This window comes from Gambusia affinis, linkage group LG17 (assembly GCF_019740435.1).
Source record: "Gambusia affinis linkage group LG17, SWU_Gaff_1.0, whole genome shotgun sequence".
NCBI classification, from domain to species: domain Eukaryota; kingdom Metazoa; phylum Chordata; class Actinopteri; order Cyprinodontiformes; family Poeciliidae; genus Gambusia; species Gambusia affinis.
The window spans coordinates 3333256-3353518 of NC_057884.1; the positions used below are offsets into that span (position 1 = coordinate 3333256).

General features: G+C 40.6%; 1 protein-coding gene across 3 annotated transcripts in view; it reads right to left on the reverse strand.

Annotated features, from left to right (window-relative positions):
• Positions 1–20263, reverse strand: part of ttc28 (tetratricopeptide repeat domain 28) — a 108557-nt gene that overhangs the window by 40642 nt on the left and 47652 nt on the right. For all 3 annotated transcript variants that reach the window (XM_044096651.1, XM_044096650.1, XM_044096652.1), the window contains 3 exons: positions 4773–4920; positions 1043–1315; positions 835–965 (listed from right to left, as the gene is read on the reverse strand). In XM_044096651.1, coding sequence (XP_043952586.1) covers positions 835–965; positions 1043–1315; positions 4773–4920 — 552 coding nt within the window. The remainder of the gene's footprint in view (positions 1–834; positions 966–1042; positions 1316–4772; positions 4921–20263) is intronic.

Here is a 20263-nt window from a genome sequence, read left to right on the forward strand (position 1 = left end):
CAGTTTGTTCCATGAAGGCCTGTAGGATCACTGGACAGTGTTGAGCTGCATTCACACATTAGACCCAAATCGTATTTTTTGCCAAAATGTGACCCATTTCACCGCAATTCAGATCTTTTCACCCCCCCCCAAAAAAATCTGATTTGTTCCACTCGATGCTAAATTGAATATCCAACCGTTTTCAAAGTGTTTGCATGCTGAATGGTCCTGCTGCATTTCATCCAACTTTTGCCTCATTTTAGTGAGAAACGTGTCATAATTCTACATCAGAAAAGGTCAGACGTGGTAAATCAGGATGTAAACAATGACTGAAGCAAGACACTTAACTTATTAGCAAGATCTTTATGATCTTGTGACAGTACTGTCTGCTCATGTTGCTCAATAACTTTAAAATCGATCCACAGACTGCGGCGTCCATTATTATCCATAGACGTTGCGCTGCTGTTTGACGTCAAAGTTCTTCTTCTGCACCTGCGGGTCACTTTGGAATCGTAAACCAATAGTGCGCTTGTGATCGCATTTAACAAGTGGTCTGGACGACCACGCAAAAAACCCCAGAAATGCACCTGAACGTAGCCTTAAAGACTTAAGTTCATCCATGCACAGCATTGTGAAGACCCAAGGGTCAGCAGAAAGGTCAGGGAGGAAGTTGTGGGGAAGCTGAAAGCAGAGTTAGCTTATAAATCAATAGTCAATAGCTTTAATGATCACAAAGGAAAAAGAGTTTAATACCACAGCAAGCCAGCACCACCTGTTCAAGTCCACCTGAACTGATCGGTGGACTGAAAGCAGTGGAGCAGCAGCCGGTGTTATCTGAGTGCAATGCAGACATACTTCTCTGTCCTTGAGCTTCATGGCCAGTACCAGCTGGTTCCTGTGGTGGGCCAGCGCTTCTCTGTAGCTGCTTTTAGAGAACAACGCCGAGCCGAGGTTCCCGTGAGCCCGGCATTCACCCGACTGGTCTCCTGCGAAGTTGAACGTACTCCCCGTTAGTCGCTTTTCTCACGTTTTACACATCACCGTCCCTTCCGTCGTTCCGTACCTAGAGTCTTGGTCACCTCCAGGTCCTGCTGCATGTGAGCCATGCTTTTCTCCACGTCTCCGAGGTTCCAGTACGCCGAGCTGAGAGCGGAGAAGACGGAGCCGCGGAGCTTCAGCGAGCATGTGCCGATCTTCAGCCCGGCCTCCAGCACCACCACCGAGGCGCCGTGGTGGCCGTGCGTCAGCAGCTCCTGGCCGATGACGGACACCACCACGAACGGGCTCTTGTCCAGCTTCATCCTCTGAAGCTGCTGGTAGGTGGGCTCAAGAGTGTCTGCGAACAAAACGACGTCATTTAGAGAGAGATATGCATCCGAGAACCGACGGAGCTTCACTTCGTATAAAGGAAGCAACGAGTTGTGACTGTGACATTTCACTTGTGTTCAATACATTTCACTCCACTAACGAAGGAAAGGCCTTCAGCATGTCAATAGATGGCACTAAGTTATGACGGGTCATCGTAGATAAAGAAAAATAAAAAAATAATAATGATTATAATAAATTCACACTATGTAGGGAAAAAAAATTCAAAGTTTCAAAGATGGACATTTTAATCTCAAAAATTCTGTAAGACTTTATTTGACAGGTTGTGAATGAGACTGTCATGACACCATCATAAATATGACATAACATGTTTATGACGGTAATGATCAGATCATGATGACGTAACATCATGATCTGCCATAAATTTGTTATAAAAGTATTACTGATTGTAGTGATATGCCATTCACGACACTGATTAAACTTTAGAAATTATGTAGCTTTATGTTATTAAAGCTAAAGTTTAATCAGTAATACTTTTATAACAAATTTATGGCAGATCATAATGTCAAGGTGTCATAACAAAGACACTTTGAATAATGTAAACTTTGCATTAAAAGTGTCATGATTTACCGAATGATACTTTATGACAACAGTCATAAATATTCATGAAGACTTATTCATGTTCATGACAGTGTTATGTCATGTTCATGACAGGTGTTTTGTCATATTTATGACAGTGTTATGTCATATTTATGACAGTATTGTCATGTTCATGACAGTATTATGTCATATTTATGACAGTATTGTCATGTTCATGACAGGTGTTATGTCATGTTTATGACAGTATTGTCATGTTCATGACAGTATTATGTCATATTTATGACAGTATTGTCATGTTCATGACAATATTATGTCATATTTATGACAGTATTGTCATGTTTATGACAGGTGTTATGTCATGTTTATGACAGTATTGTCATGTTCATGACAGTATTATGTCATATTTATGACAGTATTGTCATGTTCATGACAGTATTATGTCATATTTATGACAGTATTGTCATGTTCATGACAGTATTATGTCATATTTATGACAGTATTGTCATGTTCATGACAGTGTTATGTCATGTTCATGACAGTGTTATGTCATATTTATGACAGTATTGTCATGTTTATGACAGGTGTTATGTCATGTTTATGACAGTATTGTCATGTTCATGACAGTATTATGTCATATTTATGACAGTATTGTCATGTTTATGACAGGTGTTATGTCATGTTTATGACAGTATTGTCATGTTCATGACAGTATTATGTCATATTTATGACAGTATTGTCATGTTCATGACAGTGTTATGTCATGTTCATGACAGTGTTATGTCATATTTATGACAGTATTGTCATGTTCATGACAGTGTTATGTCATGTTCATGACAGTATTATGTCATATTTATGACAGTATTGTCATGTTTATGACAGGTGTTATGTCATGTTTATGACAGTATTGTCATGTTCATGACAGTATTATGTCATATTTATGACAGTATTGTCATGTTTATGACAGGTGTTATGTCATGTTTATGACAGTGTTATGTCATATTTATGACAGTATTGTCATGTTTATGACAGGTGTTATGTCATGTTCATGACAGTATTATGTCATATTTATGACAGTATTGTCATGTTTATGACAGGTGTTATGTCATGTTTATGACAGTGTTATGTCATGTTCATGACAGGTGTTTTGTCATGTTTATGACAGTGTTATGTCATGTTTATGATAGTGTTATGTCATGCTCATGTCAGGTGTTATGTCATGTTTATGACAGTCTCGTGACAGTCTCATTCACAACCCGTCAAATAAAGTGTTACCAAGAATTCTGAGATTTAACTTTTTTTACCCAAAGATTTTTGTTATCTTTTCCAGAAAAGTTTTGAGCTTATTCCCAAAATTTCAGAGGTTTTTTCTAGCAAATGTTTAACTTTGTTTTTTTTAACTCTGTTCTTGCATCAGAGAGCAAAATTCATGAAGCATTCTCAATAAACCCCTCAGACAAGTTGACGGGGTTTATTAGCTTCGTCAACAAACCAGGAACCCTGCTACATTTTAGTTTTATTCAAAAAGTCCAAAAAAAAAAGAAAAGAAAAGAAAAAAGGCAGAACATTTATGTTTAATCAAGACGTTTTGTCATAAAAACAAGCAGATGAAAGACTCTTTGGATGGTGATGGGAGTGTGGTGTAATATCCAGCAGCAGCCATGACAACATGACTTGAAACCGAATCCTGCAGCGGAGCGGCTACTGCAGATGTGATGCATGACAGGGAGGGAGTTCTGCCACCCAGGAGCAGCCGTCCTCAGAACTTCATCCTCTGTAATCTTCAAAGCAAGCGATCCTCCATGTGTTACTGGGATCGCAACGCTGGGGTAAGCAGCAGGCGGTCCAACAGGTGGGGCCACGGTGAAGGCCAATGGAGGAAGAGGAGGGAGACCGACAGCGGTGAACAGGAGGATCCTTCTCAAGATTCTTCATGTGTTTTTTTTTAAAGGGTTCTATAAAAATTAGACATTTCTTACAAGTTGACACCCCATCTCCCAAGGCAGCCTCCTTATTAGTTTATGCTTAGCGAAAATTTACATCAACGTTGACAGTTTGACGTAGCAGTCAGCATCCTGACAGGAGTCTGATGTCCAATGCTTCGCTTCTTTAGTTTCTTGCAAGTATATCCTGCAAGACTTGTCTTGAAGGGACAACAGGGAGACACACTGACATGCAACAGCTGATGCAACGGGTCTGATAAAACAAACTTAGTGTGTGTAAACCAGCCCTGTTTAGTCTGCTTTAATCCACCTCTGCTCCATTTGTCTAGAAAGTCTGGTTTGGTCGGGAAGGTGTGAATGTGTGATCAAACTCTGATGAAGATCAAAAAAGTGAACTCTGCTCCACTAGCAAACCTCGGCCTCGGTTCTTTTGAAATGAACTCTGACGCCGTTTGAACGAACATGTGAACGGGACTCCAAAAGCAGGAAGAAGATCGACTGTACAACTGCTGAAATCTGACCACACTCCAGTTTTTGTTTACATTTTGTGCAGAAGGAAGCCGAGAGCCCTGTCTTCTTCTGAGGTTTTTATGTTGTTTCTTCCAATGGTTGTTGTTGCAGCGCCACCACAGGCGAGGAGGTGAACAGGTTTTCACAAAAGTGGGGAAACTGTTTCAAATCAGACGTTCTTCTGTTTCAGTCAGAATAACCACAGACATTTTCCATCACACTCCAACAGGACTCGTCTGCTGAATAAAACAACAAAAAGGAAGTAGATACTTTTTGATACTTTGAAAGGCTTCTTTGTTCCAGTATCTCTAACCTGTTTAAATTTTATTTATTTGTTTTGTTTCAGATTTTTGTTGGATTGCTTCGTCATTGCTGTGGTTGAAAAGCAGGGTGAGGTTATCTGCATGTCTAGATTACCTCTGAGTGGTGATTTCATTGCCGCCTCCACCATGCCGACAAGCAGCTGGAGACTCTTGGGGTCCTGCGCGAGGCCCGACGCGAACGCCGCCAGCGCGTCGGCATGACGACCCAGGTACTGCAGGGCAACCCCTTGTCGAAAGTAAGCCTGGAGAGACAAAAATAATCAGAAATTTCTTTGGATCATTCTGTTTAAACATGTCGTATTTTGCTGCTTCCATTTCCCATGGAAGGTCATTGCTGCAAATTTGTAGCACTGATTTTGATTGGTTGTTTTTTTTTTTTTTTTTTACAGATCAGTCTCATATTATACTGCCATGACATAGTGACAGTTTTGTAATAGACATGTAAAAAACACAACAACATAATTTTAGAAAAGTTACATACTGCAGCTCTAAATTTATATTTAACATCTGAAATGCCAACCACTTGCATCCATTTACACCCAGTGACAAAAAGGAAGGTTGGGAACCGGTGAATTGGTTTACAATACATGCGCAAAAAAAATAGTCAGCAACCGGATGTGGGAACCAATGGGTATGTGGGAGTACTTATGCGGAGAAAGTCACAAAAGACAGAACACCTAAAGGATTGTACAACAACGTAGATTTGACAGAAAACCGTATTAGGCTTCTACAATCACTGGACGACTCATCTTAACCCTAAAGTGATGAACGGTGAACAAACTGAGTGTTCACCAAGATACCAAAATCTTGCTTTGGTTGATTTGAGCCAATAAAATGTGGACTTGATAGTGATAGGATAATGATCCAATGGCTTTGGATCGTTGTCCTGTTGCATAACTCAGTGGTACTTGAAGTTTCATGGGTCAGTCCGGGTCCAGCATTTGGTTTGACCTTGAAACTCCTTGACTGATATGTTAGCATCTATCAGTCGGGCCGGGCTGGGTCTGATATTTTGGTGATGGTTGGGTTGGTCTCCAGCCTCTGTGGCATTTATTACAACAGTACAGACAAAACCAAACGAGAATGCATGATATAAAGTTGTGTTTATGTATTTATGAGTATAATAATAGAGGAATAGACAGTTTAACCTGATGAGCAAATGAAGAAATGAAGTAGGTTGCAGAGGTTAATCAGAGTGTAACAAGCATCGTACACTGCTCTGCTCGAGCAACGGCGGAGACAGGATGCTGTCAAATCAACCATCCAGATGATTTGCGCCTGACTCACCCTGCCGTTACAACAAGCAACAAAATGGAGCCGGAAGCATTAAACAAAAGCTACAAGTGGGAGTAGTTACACTGCTTACTTAAATCATGGTCTAAGAATAAAAGTAGTGAAATCTTAATTAAAATAATTTGTTTGGTTTACTTCGGGCTGGGGCCTTTAATTAAAGATAATTAGCAGGGTTGGGTTCAGACACACTTGGGTTAAATTTTCAATTAAGGCCAACTTGGTTTGAAAATATAATAAACGAAATTTGAAAACAACTTTCTGGATTTGTCTGATGATGAAACATGTCTGACGACATTTAATTGTGACAAAAAGTGGAAAAAGTGGAGTCTGTGAGGCTCAAATGCCTTTTCACAGCGCTGTGTTGGCAACACGGCAGAGTTGTTCAGCGATCTCCACCTAACTGAACTGATTAAACAATGCAGCACCCACAGGACACACAGGAGGCGCACACTTCATTAGCAGCCCTCACACATTTTCTCAGCGAGATTAGAGACAATGAATCATGACATCAAATTCATGAGGAGGATCAAGCCGCCACGCTCCACAAACACACTCTCCTACTGCTGACCTCACTGTAACTTAATTGTCTTGTCTACCTCCGTCTTCACATTCATTCTCCTCCTTCTCCCTCATTTATCATCCTGCCCTCTCTGCTCCCGTTCAACTTTATCTGTCATGACGGGGGACCGAATGAAGACAAAGAAGAGAGGAATTAGATTACGTGTTTGCTCTCGTTCCCGCCCGCCACTTTGCGCACCCACGCCACCTTTGTCCCGGCCCTCGTCTTTAGACGGCTAGATTGAAACGAATGGAGTCGGCGGACAGGTTTAATTTAATGGCAGAAGACTCTGGTTCTCTGCATGTTAGCGCTGATGCTAACTGGGAGCAGGTCAGGGTGTCATTTCACTTCTGTTTAACGCAAAGTGGGATAAATTGTCAGGAGTTACAGCTGAGGCCATGACAGCACTTTGTCACACAAAACATGTTCTCATTTATTAATGCAATAAAATTAAAAGCCAGCTTTTTTCTTTTCTTTATAGGTTTAGGAAGCAAAGACTCTACCAACATGATCATGATTTCTTGGTTAATGCCAAGTTGCCATAACAAAGACATTTTGAATAATGTCAACTTTGTATTAAAAGTGTCATGATTTACCAAATGACACTTTATGACAACAGTCGTAAATATTCGTGAAGACTTATTCTTGCTCATGTCAGGTGTTATGTCATGTTTATGACGGAGTCATGATGGTCTTATTCACAACCCGTCAAATAAAGTGTTACCAAAAGGACATTTGCTGAAAGAACAACACTCTCAGAGCTGCAAATAAGCCAAAAGCTTACAAAAAATATACACATTTTGCATTTAGGATTAAAAAAATCCTTATGTCAGTTTGTACGTTCAACTCAAAAATTCTCAATAATTACATTATAACTTAATATGAAGCTCCAAAAAAAGTCAGTTTTGCATAATACCTCCCCTAAATATGCAGCAAGATTAGAGTCTATGTGAGTCTAAGATTCCTGTGGTTTAGATTTTCCAAATAATCAAAGTGAAAAAAACAAAATCAGTTTTCACAGTGAGGTCTCCACTTTAAAGCAGCATCAGAAGGACAGATTCTCACTTTGTTTGAGCTCGAAGCGTCGATGCCAAGAGTCCATGCTGAGTGAGAGAGAGACAGCCGGCCGACCTCTGACCCCCATCCAAGCTGGAGAGGAGAGCAGCAGATCTGGACCGGGATGGGCGGCCGAGTTAGTAGCCATGGCGACATATGGACGCCCCACCTGCCTCCCTGACTCTACCTAGCACTTCCCCTCCAATCCGTCTCCCACACACTGATTCGGCTGCAGGAAAGAGGATGCGCTGCTTCCTGTGCCTTCTATTCTTGAGCTTGTGGGACGGTGATTTCTATCAAACCAGGATGATTACATCCAAGGAGGAATATTACAATCACAGAACGTATGCAATTATCTCCGCATGGCTGTGCTAGAGTGGATGTGTGTGCGGCACCACGTGTAAGGTGGGGATGTGTGCAGTGGTGGGAGCCAAGATATGTGCAGGTGTGTGTGTGTGTGTTGGAGCTTTTTAGCCCTATCTGGGGTGTGAACATGCCAGAGACTGACAGCAGGAAGCGTCTGCCTCTACCACCACCTACAGCCCCCATTCACACACACACACATTGTGACTTTTAGCTCAGTCTGCTACCTGTGGAACACACAAAAGGGCCGAGACGTCCTCATAAACAAACACCACCGCCCCCTCTCTGAGCATCCTAAACACATCCTCCCCCTCTCTCCTAGTGTTTTTTGAAACACTCTGGAAGAGCTCGTCAGACATCAGCGATTCGTCTGGACTGCAGGGATCTCCCACCGATTCCCTGTCGGCCTCGCAGACAGACCCTTCACCATCAGCTGACAGCTCTCTGTACGTTAAAGAGAAGAGATCAATAAAAAGGGACAGGGCTAATTTAGCTGCAGTGTACAGTACTGCAGTCTGTTTATATTAATGACATATGGTGTGTGTGTGTGGGTGTGGGTGTGTGCGTGTGTGTGTGTGTGTATTCATTTCTCTCTGGGCACATAAAAGCATCCAGGGAGAGCTCTCGGCGGTTCAGGCTAATAATCGATCAGATGACGACGTGAACCAGGGCAGCCCACTGTGAGAATGGAGGAGCGAACTTCGCCGTTTAGTTTCAGTCTCATGGAGTTCCTGTCAGCCGCAGCGGGGAGCTGCTTTCTTTCACATGAAAACATTTTAAAAGCCCACTCCACACAAGCCGTTCAGTAATAAACCGAGAAACCCAGCTCAGCAAACCAGACATTAGCAGCCAGAAAGCAGATGCATCCCTCTAGAGGCGTTGGAGCTCATTTTGGCCTCACATGTAGGAAGAAGTAAAAATCTCCCGCTGGAGTTTTAGCAACTTCTGCACTTTCATTTGTTGCTGCGCATCGTTTTTGTACTGGTGCTACACTACTGACAGAGTCTGATAGCGCCGAAGTTTGTTGATTAGGGATGAGAAACAGCAAAACAAAAAAGAAAGATGGACGATTCCGTTTCAATTAATAAACTTGAAAAATTTATATTAAAGTTAATTTATGATCTCGTTTTCAGGAATTAAAAAAGGAAACATGGAACCTTGTGCAGAATGTCTGACGTGGTTTATGGTGAACATGACACATAATTCATCCTTCATCCACTACATCGAAGCAGTCTAATCTAGGCTGACTAAAAGTCTAGATTAACTCTGTATTAAATTCAAAAACATTTTACCAATGGTGGCACTCAACTAAAATCTTTTGATAGCAAGGTATGTAACGAATCAATCACAATGAATCAAATTTTAATACAAAACTATATACTGAGAACATGAAAAATATTTTCAATTCAAAAGCACTTTTTTTTTTTTTTTTTACTTGAATTATTGAATAAATAGACATGAAAATAGATGGATTTTTACTAAAACACATATTCCGACATGGACATAATGTCACAATATTTTCAGGTAGTATTGCGAATTTGTGATAACAATAAAAGTAGCGATAAAATCCATTTATTACGCCTTATTTTTAGGTGGCTGTGACTGCATGGCACAACAGTTATATCACCAAATATACACATTGCTCTCCAAAACATACCTATTTATAAAACACTTCTTTCAGACACCAGCAGTCACTAAACTACTCACAGTGACCGCGCTTATCCATATTTTCAAATGTGTTGATATTTATTGATGCTCTCATTGAACAAACCATGGAGAAAATAGTAAAATATTAACAATCTTGACATCAGTCACCACTTTGGGGATTTTAAACATTACCTGGAGTTTATTGTGACAATGATAAAACAAAACTCTTACCATGATAAGAAATTTATCACAGTAAATCGTGATACAAAGATAAGTATTAAACTTTATGGGGTAAGGACTTGTTCCTATGAAATGAAACAATAATTCAAGTCGGTTAAAAAAAGAAACGACCCATAAATCTGAATCGAGATATTTCGGTCTGTGACAAAGTGAAGAAGAGAATAAAAAACCTTTCTGACTTCTGCTCATCTCTAAAACAGAAACACATCAGTGAAAGCTAAACCCCGGAGTGCGAGCCATCCAGCGAGGGAGGTGTCTTACGTGTCGGAGCAAAGGATGCGCACCGGATGAACAGATGCTTCAATTACCGCTCGTAACTCACATTAATCGAGAGCAGATGGGAGCACAAATGGTGGCGGGGAGAGAGAGAGAGAGAGAGAGAGCGAGCGAGAGTGGGCCTGACCAAGAGAGGATCACAAAAACACAGACGTGATGGAGATTGATGCGTTTGGAAATCACAGGATGTGTGCTAAAAACGCCCAGACGAGACCTTCACTCTGGATCGAGATGGAGCGAAAGCGGATCTGACCCGACTTCTGAGTGAACACATTTAACAGATAACAGAGGATGGTGCTCTGAGGATAAACACTCAGAACATGAGAGACATACAGACATCGTATCTGCTGGTACATTTGCAGGAGATGTTGATTCATTGAGATGCTATTTCAGCTGTAGGTAGGAGCTTCAGATCTAAAGGCTGTATCAAGACAGAAGTTAAAGTGATGGAGGGAGAAAGTGTTTGCCCCCTTCCTGATTCCCTATCTCTGTGCATGTTTGTCACACTTGAGAGTTTCAGAACATCAAGTCAGTTTAAATATCAGTCGAAGACAACGCAGGTAAAAACAAAATGCAATTCTGAAGTGAAATCCAAAACCTACGTGGCTCTTTGTGGAAAAAGCGATTTCCCTCGTTTAAACATAGTTGTTACTGTTGTTTATCTCACCTGAGCTCAAGTGTCTAGTCACAACCGGACCTGATGGTTATTGGCACACCTGGTCTCCATCAAGACGTCACTGAAACCAGACCGGGGTGACGGGAAGAACACCAAAAGATTCTCAAAAGCTAGACGTCATGCAGAGATCCAACAAAATTCAGGAACAAGTTAGAAAGAATGTAATTGCCTGGAAAAGGTTAGACGGAAATTTCTAAAGCTTTGGGACTCCGGGTCGTCACAGTGATGAGAGCCATGAGCAACACATGGAGAAAACGTGGAGCAGTGGGGAAGCTGGGAGCGGCGGACCCATCAGGATGAACCCAACAGCTCAGTCCAGCCTGAGTCCTACCCAGACGAGTTTATTCAAAATTGACGTTTCTTTTCCATTGAGAAAATTTATCTTCAAAATGTCAAATTGTGCAATTATATGGTCAATGAAAGTACAGTTAGTTATTATCTATTGTGTTTAAAGTGCAATGTAAAATATGTTATCTTCGGAAATCAATACCCGTCATTAAATTACAAATTAGCATTTTAAATACTGCAAAATTAACAGGAAGAGACTGTATGTGTCCCTAAAGGAAAACACAAAGACAATCTGAGTTGGATGTGTGAAAACTGAGGATAAATGCAAAAAGTAGAGATAGATATTCTAAAAATGAAGCTGCAACCTGCAGAAATGTCGTATTCAGTCACAGGTATAAACCATGTGAGATTTAGAAATGATAGAACAGAACTCAGAGCTTATACACATTTGCCAGCTTATGGAAAAAGACACACACCCGCACACACACTAATTGGTGCTAGGTTAATCTGCATGAATATTTATCATCGTTTCTCTGGGACACTCGCTAAGATGCGATAATTGAGTTGGAGTGGCTATAAGCACCGTTTCCACTGGGGCCAATAAAGATGTTACAGGACCAGCTGTGGACTATCCAATGGAGAGCTGCGGCGTGTTTCCCGTAGAAACACACACTTCTGTGTGGTGGAGGTACAGCTGAACCTATAAATTCTTAGAAAACATATTTTTCTTCACGTAAAGCCCACACTTGTCAAGGTCACCGATAGGTGGACTCTTTTTGACACGCGAGTCTCTGATGCTAGTTAGCATGACTTGACGTCGCTCGTCTTTAACAACCGTATTCATTTTTCACCAAGTACGAGAAACATCTCACCTGTGAGTCTCGATACACAAAGAAAGCGAAATAAAAACCAACAATCTATCCTGAGTGAAGTGAGTAATCACTCTGTGGAAGTCTTCCACGTCCTCCCACATGAATGCAGCTGCTAGATTTGGCAGCTGCTCTTGTACCGTAATTGCAAAATTCAGTTAGAAGATAATGTGAATTACAACGATGCAGACAGGGGTTCTGTCAGTGAGTGAAAGCTGTGCTACTCCATCACGCTCAGGTCACTTTTGCAAAGATGTGGCGGGACAGGAAACATCAGGCTGCAGGAAGTTTTCACCTTCCAAACTTCACTCTTTGACTTCCACATTATTGACTAATAACTTACAAATAAAGACTTAAAGACAGCAGTATTCCAATCGAATCAATTATATGTTAATAAATTAGCACTTATAAATAATTTCAGCAGCAAAACATTTCATATTATTTGTTACGTTTATAATTTTACATTCTAATTGTATTCGAGAGCATGAGTGTTATTCTTTCATGTATTTTTTGTCTGTTTTTTTTGTGTTGTTGTTTTTTTCTAACAGAAATTTAAACAAAATTTGCCACTTCAGGAGTTTTGGGAAAAACATACTTGCAGACAAAAAATGTTTTTATTGCGCAAAGTGAAAAATTTATCAACTGCAGAAGCATGTTTGGACACTTCTGACTTTATTACAGTGTTCGCTCAGAAAATGGCCCCTTTGTTTTGAATCTGTATACTCCAGTTAACAATTAATTGATTACTAAATTGGTTGCTGATTATTTCAACAATCGTTTAAGACCTACATGAGACGGAAACAACCAATACTACAGACTAAAACTAGTAAGAAACCAAACTAATACTACTGTGGTGACAATAAGTAGATTGAATTATTGCTTTCTCTCTTTTGGTAAGACAACCGAGAGCTATGGAGAAAGTTCCAGATAAAAAAGTTCTTATTTAGGACAGAAGATCCTGTTGTAGACAGAAAAAAATCCCCTTGAAGTGTGTGTGTGTGTGTGTGTGTGTGTGTGTGTGTGTGTGTGTGTGTGTGTTCATTGCCTACTGGCTCAGGGGTCACGGGGTTAAAGAGGTGCTGCTGATTTGAGTGCTGCTACGGCAGAGGGAATTTATCAGCCTCTCTTTGAAATGTGATTTCTGGAGGTCAACCAAGAGAAGCAGCTGACGTTTTTTTTCTTTTTTTTTACAGTCTCTGTTTTTATCTGTTTTAAAGTGGTCCGACCCTTAACTTGGCTGCAGCTGTTCAAACACCTGATCCCTGGCACTTACTCTGCGAGCTTCCAGAAAACACTATTTGCAGCTTGAGCACACAAACATGGGGGCCACAAGTGTTACTTTCCACTAAGTGCATTTTAAGTCTTCCAGGATAAGCAGAGTGGGACGCCTGGGACTTTGACGCGAGACTGAATAAAGAAAGAAAGACAGAAAGAAAAAAGCCTTCTCTCTGTCACAACCGAGTTGACCTCAGTGAACACACTTCTCTGGTCTCTGGGTGACCAAAAGTAATTCCCTTCTTCTTTTTTTTTTTTTATCTTTAGGCGCAGAACTCAAGTCATTCCCTTGATGCTCTCCTGGATGTAAAGACACTCCCAGGCGCCGACATCCCATCTTTCTCTGGACCTAATCCACACGCGCACACACATCTACACACTCACATATCGGCACATGAATGGAAAAATATGCACAAAGGGGAATCGGGCAGGGAGTACCAGCAGCCTTCTGATCACATTAACTGTATCGCAGTGGAGGGGTCGCTCCTGGTTTCCTGGGTGATTAGGCTGCCACTCAATGGGAAGCTGCTGGATTTGTGGACGTGGTTGTTCATTAAGACGGGTCTGATCGCCCTGTGACCTTTAACAAAACAGAATCACGTCTACCTGCTGGGGCCAACAACATTGTTTTTGTCTCTACATTATTCCTTCATCAAAAACATCCCTGGAGTGTTGCTTGATCCTTTCATTCATGTTTCAGAAACCCTTTTAATCTCCCATGGCAACCATTTCAGGATGCCTAAATACGTCCTCTCACAAAGCCCCGCCTATTTCCACAAAGCTCCTCCTTCTGAGCTGAAGTCTCCAAGCTGAGCTCCCACAGAGCTCCTCCTCCACTCGGCTCCTTCAGACTAGCCAGCAGCAATTAGCAAACACCTGGTGGACCCATCCAGCCCAATGCTACTATGAAAGATGTCGAAGGCTTAATGGAGGACCGCTGCTGTGATGATGTGTCAGGAAGAGCAGGAGCTTCTTAAAGCGACAGAGGCCCAATTTCAAGGTGTTATACTCAGAAGTCAAATTTCTTTTGAATCATATTTTATATATGCAGCATTTTCATGGTTCAGGTTTTTTGAAACCCTACATTGAATCCCAGAGCTGGAGCGTCAGACACCTGTCCTCCTGTCTGTCTGTGTTGTCTTCTTAAGACAGGATGGACTGAAACGACAATGACCGAATTCTGAGTCTGAATCTAAAATTTAGCTCATTTTAATATCTAAAACCTGACGGAAAGAGACTTTTCATTCCTCCGTTTTAACACTCGGGCTTTTTATCTTTTGAACCCTCTGCCCGTCGCAGCGAGCGCCGTCCGGGCTCTCCCTCTCTTAATTAGGCCCCAATCGTCCAGGGAGAGGTGAGGGCAGCAGGAGGGCACCAGACTGCAGCAGGCTCCAGGGATGAACAGAGAGCATGAACTTCTCACTCAGTGAGTCAGGGCGAGGAGAGAACACGTCCTAATGGTTCCCTGCAAAGTTAATTAGAGCGACTCCGTCTGGAAAGCCCGGCCCAGATCAAGCTCACAACTTGCAACAACTCACATTAAAGGCAGAGACGAACACTCAGCCGTTAATGTGCCGTATCCTCAGTGCTCTGCCATCCCTCTGATCTTGGAAGCGCACTTCTGCTGCTCAGCACACTGGATTCATTGTATGTATGAGCGCTGCATGTACGTTCATGTTTCTTTTTTTCCTCCCCTGGGCTAGCTGATTCAGCCGCAGCTCTTTTTTCAGCCTGACTAATCCAATTAAAGGATTATCTGTTTTGAACGTGACGGATAATAGCGAAAGAAAGGAGAAGTACATGCCGTTACATTAGAAGCTTATGCGGATTATTAATTATTATTTCTTTTTTTTTTTTTCTCAAATCATTTAGGGAAAATGGAACAAGTGTCAACAGATGGATTGAAAATAAATAGGGGGAAAAATCCTACGAAGGGAATTTATACCCTGAATTACAGAAAAAATCTAATTTATTGATATTTACATTGAGTAAATGGTGATTTTGGGCTTTTGTTTGCTCATAAAGAAATCATGCAAAGCTTTTCACATCATATGAAAGCTTGAATAACTTGCATAACTTTGAAACCTGTAGAACACAACGCAAACCCAAGAACAGAAAGAAAAAAAAATAAAAGGAAAAAAAGGATGTGTGAAAGAAATAAGTTAATTTTACCTATCTTTGTAACTTAGATAGGTAATAATGGGTTAATTATTATTCTACACATTGAAAAGGTAAAGATTTGAGATATTCCACGAAGGGTTTACCCTTCACACTTTCTGAGGATATTTTTTTTCTACCCTCAAAAATGTTCTCACACTGTTAAGCCCATAGTAATGAAATCAACAATCAAAACATACAGCATGTAGTGTTTTGATTGTTGATTTTATGTTGCATTGTGTTTTTGTGTCTGATATGTCTGATTGATGTAAAGCACTTTGAAATGCCTTGCTGCTGAAATGTGCTATACAAATAAAAATTTGATTTGATTTGTAGCGAGAAGGGAACAGAAAGCCAAAAGCATGTTTTACTGCAGAGACAGGTTCATGGTGGTCCCTGGACCTCCAGTAATGCTAGTCAGTGGGTCTTGGTTGCTATGGTACAGTTTTTATATCAGAGTGGAAAGAACATCCCAGGGTGGATCTGTCCATCCCGGTTGCAAAATATATACACACTCTCTCTTTATTAGCAGAAAATTACACCTGAGCATCGCCAAACCTTGAACAAGACGGCCTCCAGCTGCAGATAAATACAGTAGCTATTGCTAGCCAGTGTTGGCATAGTTACTTTGAAAAAGTAACTTAGTTATATTACTGACTACTTGATTTGGAAAGTAACTGTTACACTAAAAGTAACTTTTTAGTTACTTTCAGCAGCTGCTAACAACAACGCTCCACCTACTGTGAAAATCACATTGATCTTTTCCAATTCTTAATTGTCAGCTATTTTATAATGGAAACATCAACAATGTATCTCCACTTATAAGGCTGAACTGAAGAGGAGATTGTACAAAAAACAGTACAAAAAATAAAAAAAATGTGAGTAATTTGTGTGGTCCACTGTTGTCTGGAAAACTCTAAGAAGGATTTTACAGCAGCTAGAATAAAATGCAACAACATAGCATTTTTGAGAAGTCTGGATTGCTTTATGTATATTTTGCACATTGCCTATGAATGTTGCTTGTGGGGAGAGACATTTCAGTAATAGAATAAATTTAAGAAACTTACTTGTGAACTGTTGTATGTAAATTCATGAGCAGTAAATATTGTGCTAGTATCAATATTGGACCAAAGAAAGCAAGGCTTTAAAATTGTGATGCTTTTGATAGTTCAGATAGACTCACGAAATTGTAACAGCAGCTGCGCAGGGGGGCCCAATTTCATTTTTTGTCATGGGGCCCAAGATTGCTGGCGGCGCTTAGGCATCCTAGCTGCTAGCATACTCCAGGCTAATGCTAGCCTAACTGTGCTATTGGCCAGCAGAGGAATAAATCAATCAAAGTTTATTTGTTTAACACATTTCAGCAACAAAGCAGTTCAGAGTGCTTTACATCATAAAAACAATATAAAGTCACCTACCGTGAATCCAGTAACAAACATTACATTTTGTCGAGTGCCATTCTTCTTTTTACAGACTGGAAGAAGGTAAACCCACGGCTAAAGCTAGCATACCTCTGATAATGACCAGTAGAGGAACAAGGTGATCCAGTGGGTCGCCATGCTGGTCACCAACCAGCTCTGATCTAAAATGTGAAACCCAGTGGGTTTTTTTCTAACTTCTTTTTGTGTGTGTAACTTTTTTTTTTTTTTTTTTTTTTAGATTGTTTTGTAAACCCTCCATGCAGCACAGAGGTAATAAACACATCTCACAAATGGAAGTTGTTTTTCTAGATTTGATCTCCTCAGGACATCGTTTGCAGCCAACTCCCCCTCATTAGGAACCCAGTCTGCTGATGAAAGCAAGAGTTTAAATCAAATAAAGAGTTTAAATTTCCAGTGTTTAAACAGGTGATTTAAATACACCATATTGTTCTGACGATCTGTTCCCTTTTCATCAAATTATTCAGACTTCTAAGCTTTTCCTTGTTTGAGAGATCTTATACTCTCTGGTTTAAACACAAACTTTTCTCTCATTCTGTTTTGACTGCTCTGGAAAGAACCAGAAATATTTTCCAAACATAAAATTTGCTTTAGAGTTTTACATGTTTCACTTGCCACCCCACGTAGTTCAGCGCGGTCTTCTAGGTTTGTTATCAAACAAACCATCACTTTTCGTTGGCATGGCAGGAAGAGACCCAGAGAAACGATGTGTCTGCCAACCACAATTTAAAACAACGTTAAAACAGTTTACACCCACAGGCTCACTAATGCTGGGAACCTTTCATAATGATAATAACAACCGGATTTTTTGTGTTCTGCACTGCGTTCGGTAGAGTATGCTTAAATTTAATCAGTTACATTTACTTCAGTAACTTTTTGGAGGAAAAGTTACTTTTAGAATTATTTTTATTATGCTATACTTTTTACTTTTACCCAAGTAATTTTACTATGAAGTATCTCTATTCTTACATGAGTAAAATTGAACATTATGTCTGGATGGGTCAAAGCCCTAAAAACACCAGAATCCAACACATTGAAGCTTTGGAGACGTAATTCTGCTGTCAGAACAAGCGCATATTTAGCTTCGACGTTGTGTTTTTGGATAAACTCATTTCTCAAAGTTAATTCCCAGCATTCCCACAGAAGGTTGATGGGAAAACATAATCCTGTTCCAGAAAATGTGTTCCCTTCAAAAACATTTGCTGTTGCTCATCACTTCCTCTGTTAATCCAAACACACACTCCGCCCTCCCCGTCATTTCCCTCCGTTTCTCCACAGCGGATCACTCAGGTACATCGCAGAGGAGGTAAACGTTCTGCTGCCGGTGTCACATGCAATAACTACGAATGGCGGCGGTCCAAAAGGGCAATTAATTTTGCAGCGATAGTGCGCCCGGTTTTTTCCTCTCCGCCTGCCTGCTTCCAGCTCTGGCTTGCGTTCTCTCGTTAACGCCCTGGGCTCATCAGTAACCATGGCCCACTTTCAGATCAATTTAGACGAGCTGCTTCTGTATGAGCCAGCCAATGAATTGAGATGTCACGCCCATTGTCTGCCCATTACAATTCAATTTGGGAAAAGAAACGCTCTGAAATGTGATTATAGGCAATAGATGGGCTGTGTGTTTGTGTCTGCGTGAAAAGGAGAACGGGAGAAACTCAGAGGGGTGAATCGCTGTGTGGAGATTTTCTCTGTTTTCCACCTTTCAATCAGCACTTTCATATTCTGAAGAGACTTTTATATTTTCAGAACACTTGCTACAGTGATTTGGTGTAGCTTTTTCAGACAGCTTGACAATTCCCACTGAAATACAGCAGGCTGCAACACAAACACACCCAAATAATCCAAAAGCTTAAAGGCCATACAAACACAGGTTCATTGTTTATTAATGCAACCTGTCTACATTGATGTCACATGCAACTCTGATTTAATAAGGTCAAGAGAAGCAATAAGGATGTCCTCTTCAAATATACGTTTTTGTAGAGCGAAGCGACACTGGAGCATTTAGACAACTAACTTTCTGATGTATTAAACCTGATATGCCGTGAAAGAGCAGGTGACAAAACAAAGCAAAACAAAAATGGAGGTGCATATGTGAGGCAGACAGGGCTGGATAATAAATCAATAGTAGTATATTCTGCAGGGATCAATATCAATAGATAAGGCCTCTGCCAGAACATCCAATATTCAATATATAGATTATTCACTGAACTCTGATCCAGAACCGCACAGCACTATGGGAGATGTAGGCAGAGGAGAGACTGCATGCGCTCAACCTCTCACAACGAGCTGAGCAAGGCAACTAGCTCACTCACTCTTTGGTTACCTAGCAACAACCTGTTGAGTAACTTGCACAGCAGCAGTTTCAGGTTTCAGCGCCATGCCTCATGGCGGATTAAAAATAAATAAAAAGAAAAAAACAGCGAGGAGAGAAAACTTTGGTATAAACAGGAAAGATCACGTCACCAGTTTGGCAGTACACCTACCACTATCACTAATGCTCAAAACCCCCTGAAAAACTAATTTCCTATTTAGATTGTTCAAACACCAAATATACCTTAATATGCATCAGACTGTCTTAAAGCTACAGTAGAAGCTAATATCCCTGGTTTTTCCTTTTCTTTGTACTTGGTGGTTCAGTCAATAAGTGCCACAGGAAACTGATGGCGCCCCTAAATTGGCTGTTTTGCAAACGGCAGCAAGGAACCTATTTCAAAAAGGCTTAATTAACACCTTGATAAAATATTGGCATCACTTACTTGTGACACCTTTCTCAAGATGTCGCAAGCAATACCAAAGTTTTTCATTCTCAATCCAGTTTTCACCGAATTTTGACTTTTACTAGAAACCAAAATAAATAAATGAATCTCACCAGAAAGTGTGGAGATTCAACCAACTCAAAAACATCCCTAAGAACCAAAGATACACAGGGCTTGCAAATGTATTCAGACCACTGGTACTGACTAAATGTAATGTCTGTTACTGGTTTTCACTGGTTTTATGATGCGTTTATGGTGTTTTTATGTGTTCATGATGTAAGGGACTTTGAACTGCCTTGAAATGTAATATACAACTAAACTTGTTCAACTAAGTTATATTGTTGAAAACAACAAGATAGTTATTTATCGCGTTAATTACCAGGACAATTTATGTTCACGCTTAAATCTTTTACTGTGACAGGCCTGCTGCTAAATCGTACCATAAATTTCACATTTTTATTTGCAAGATAAAATTCTGTTTCTACTTTACAGCTTTGCATGATTTTGTGTTATCTTGTCATGAAGTCTTAATTAAAATCATGACAGAGTTTGGTTATAACCTGACAAAATGTGGAAAAAAGGTAAAGCGGAGTGAATACTTTAGCCAGCGACTGTTGGCTTTTGAGGAATCCACCGTCCTCTTGGACTCAGAGCTCCAAGAGTCATGGGTCAGATCCAAACAGTCGTCCCT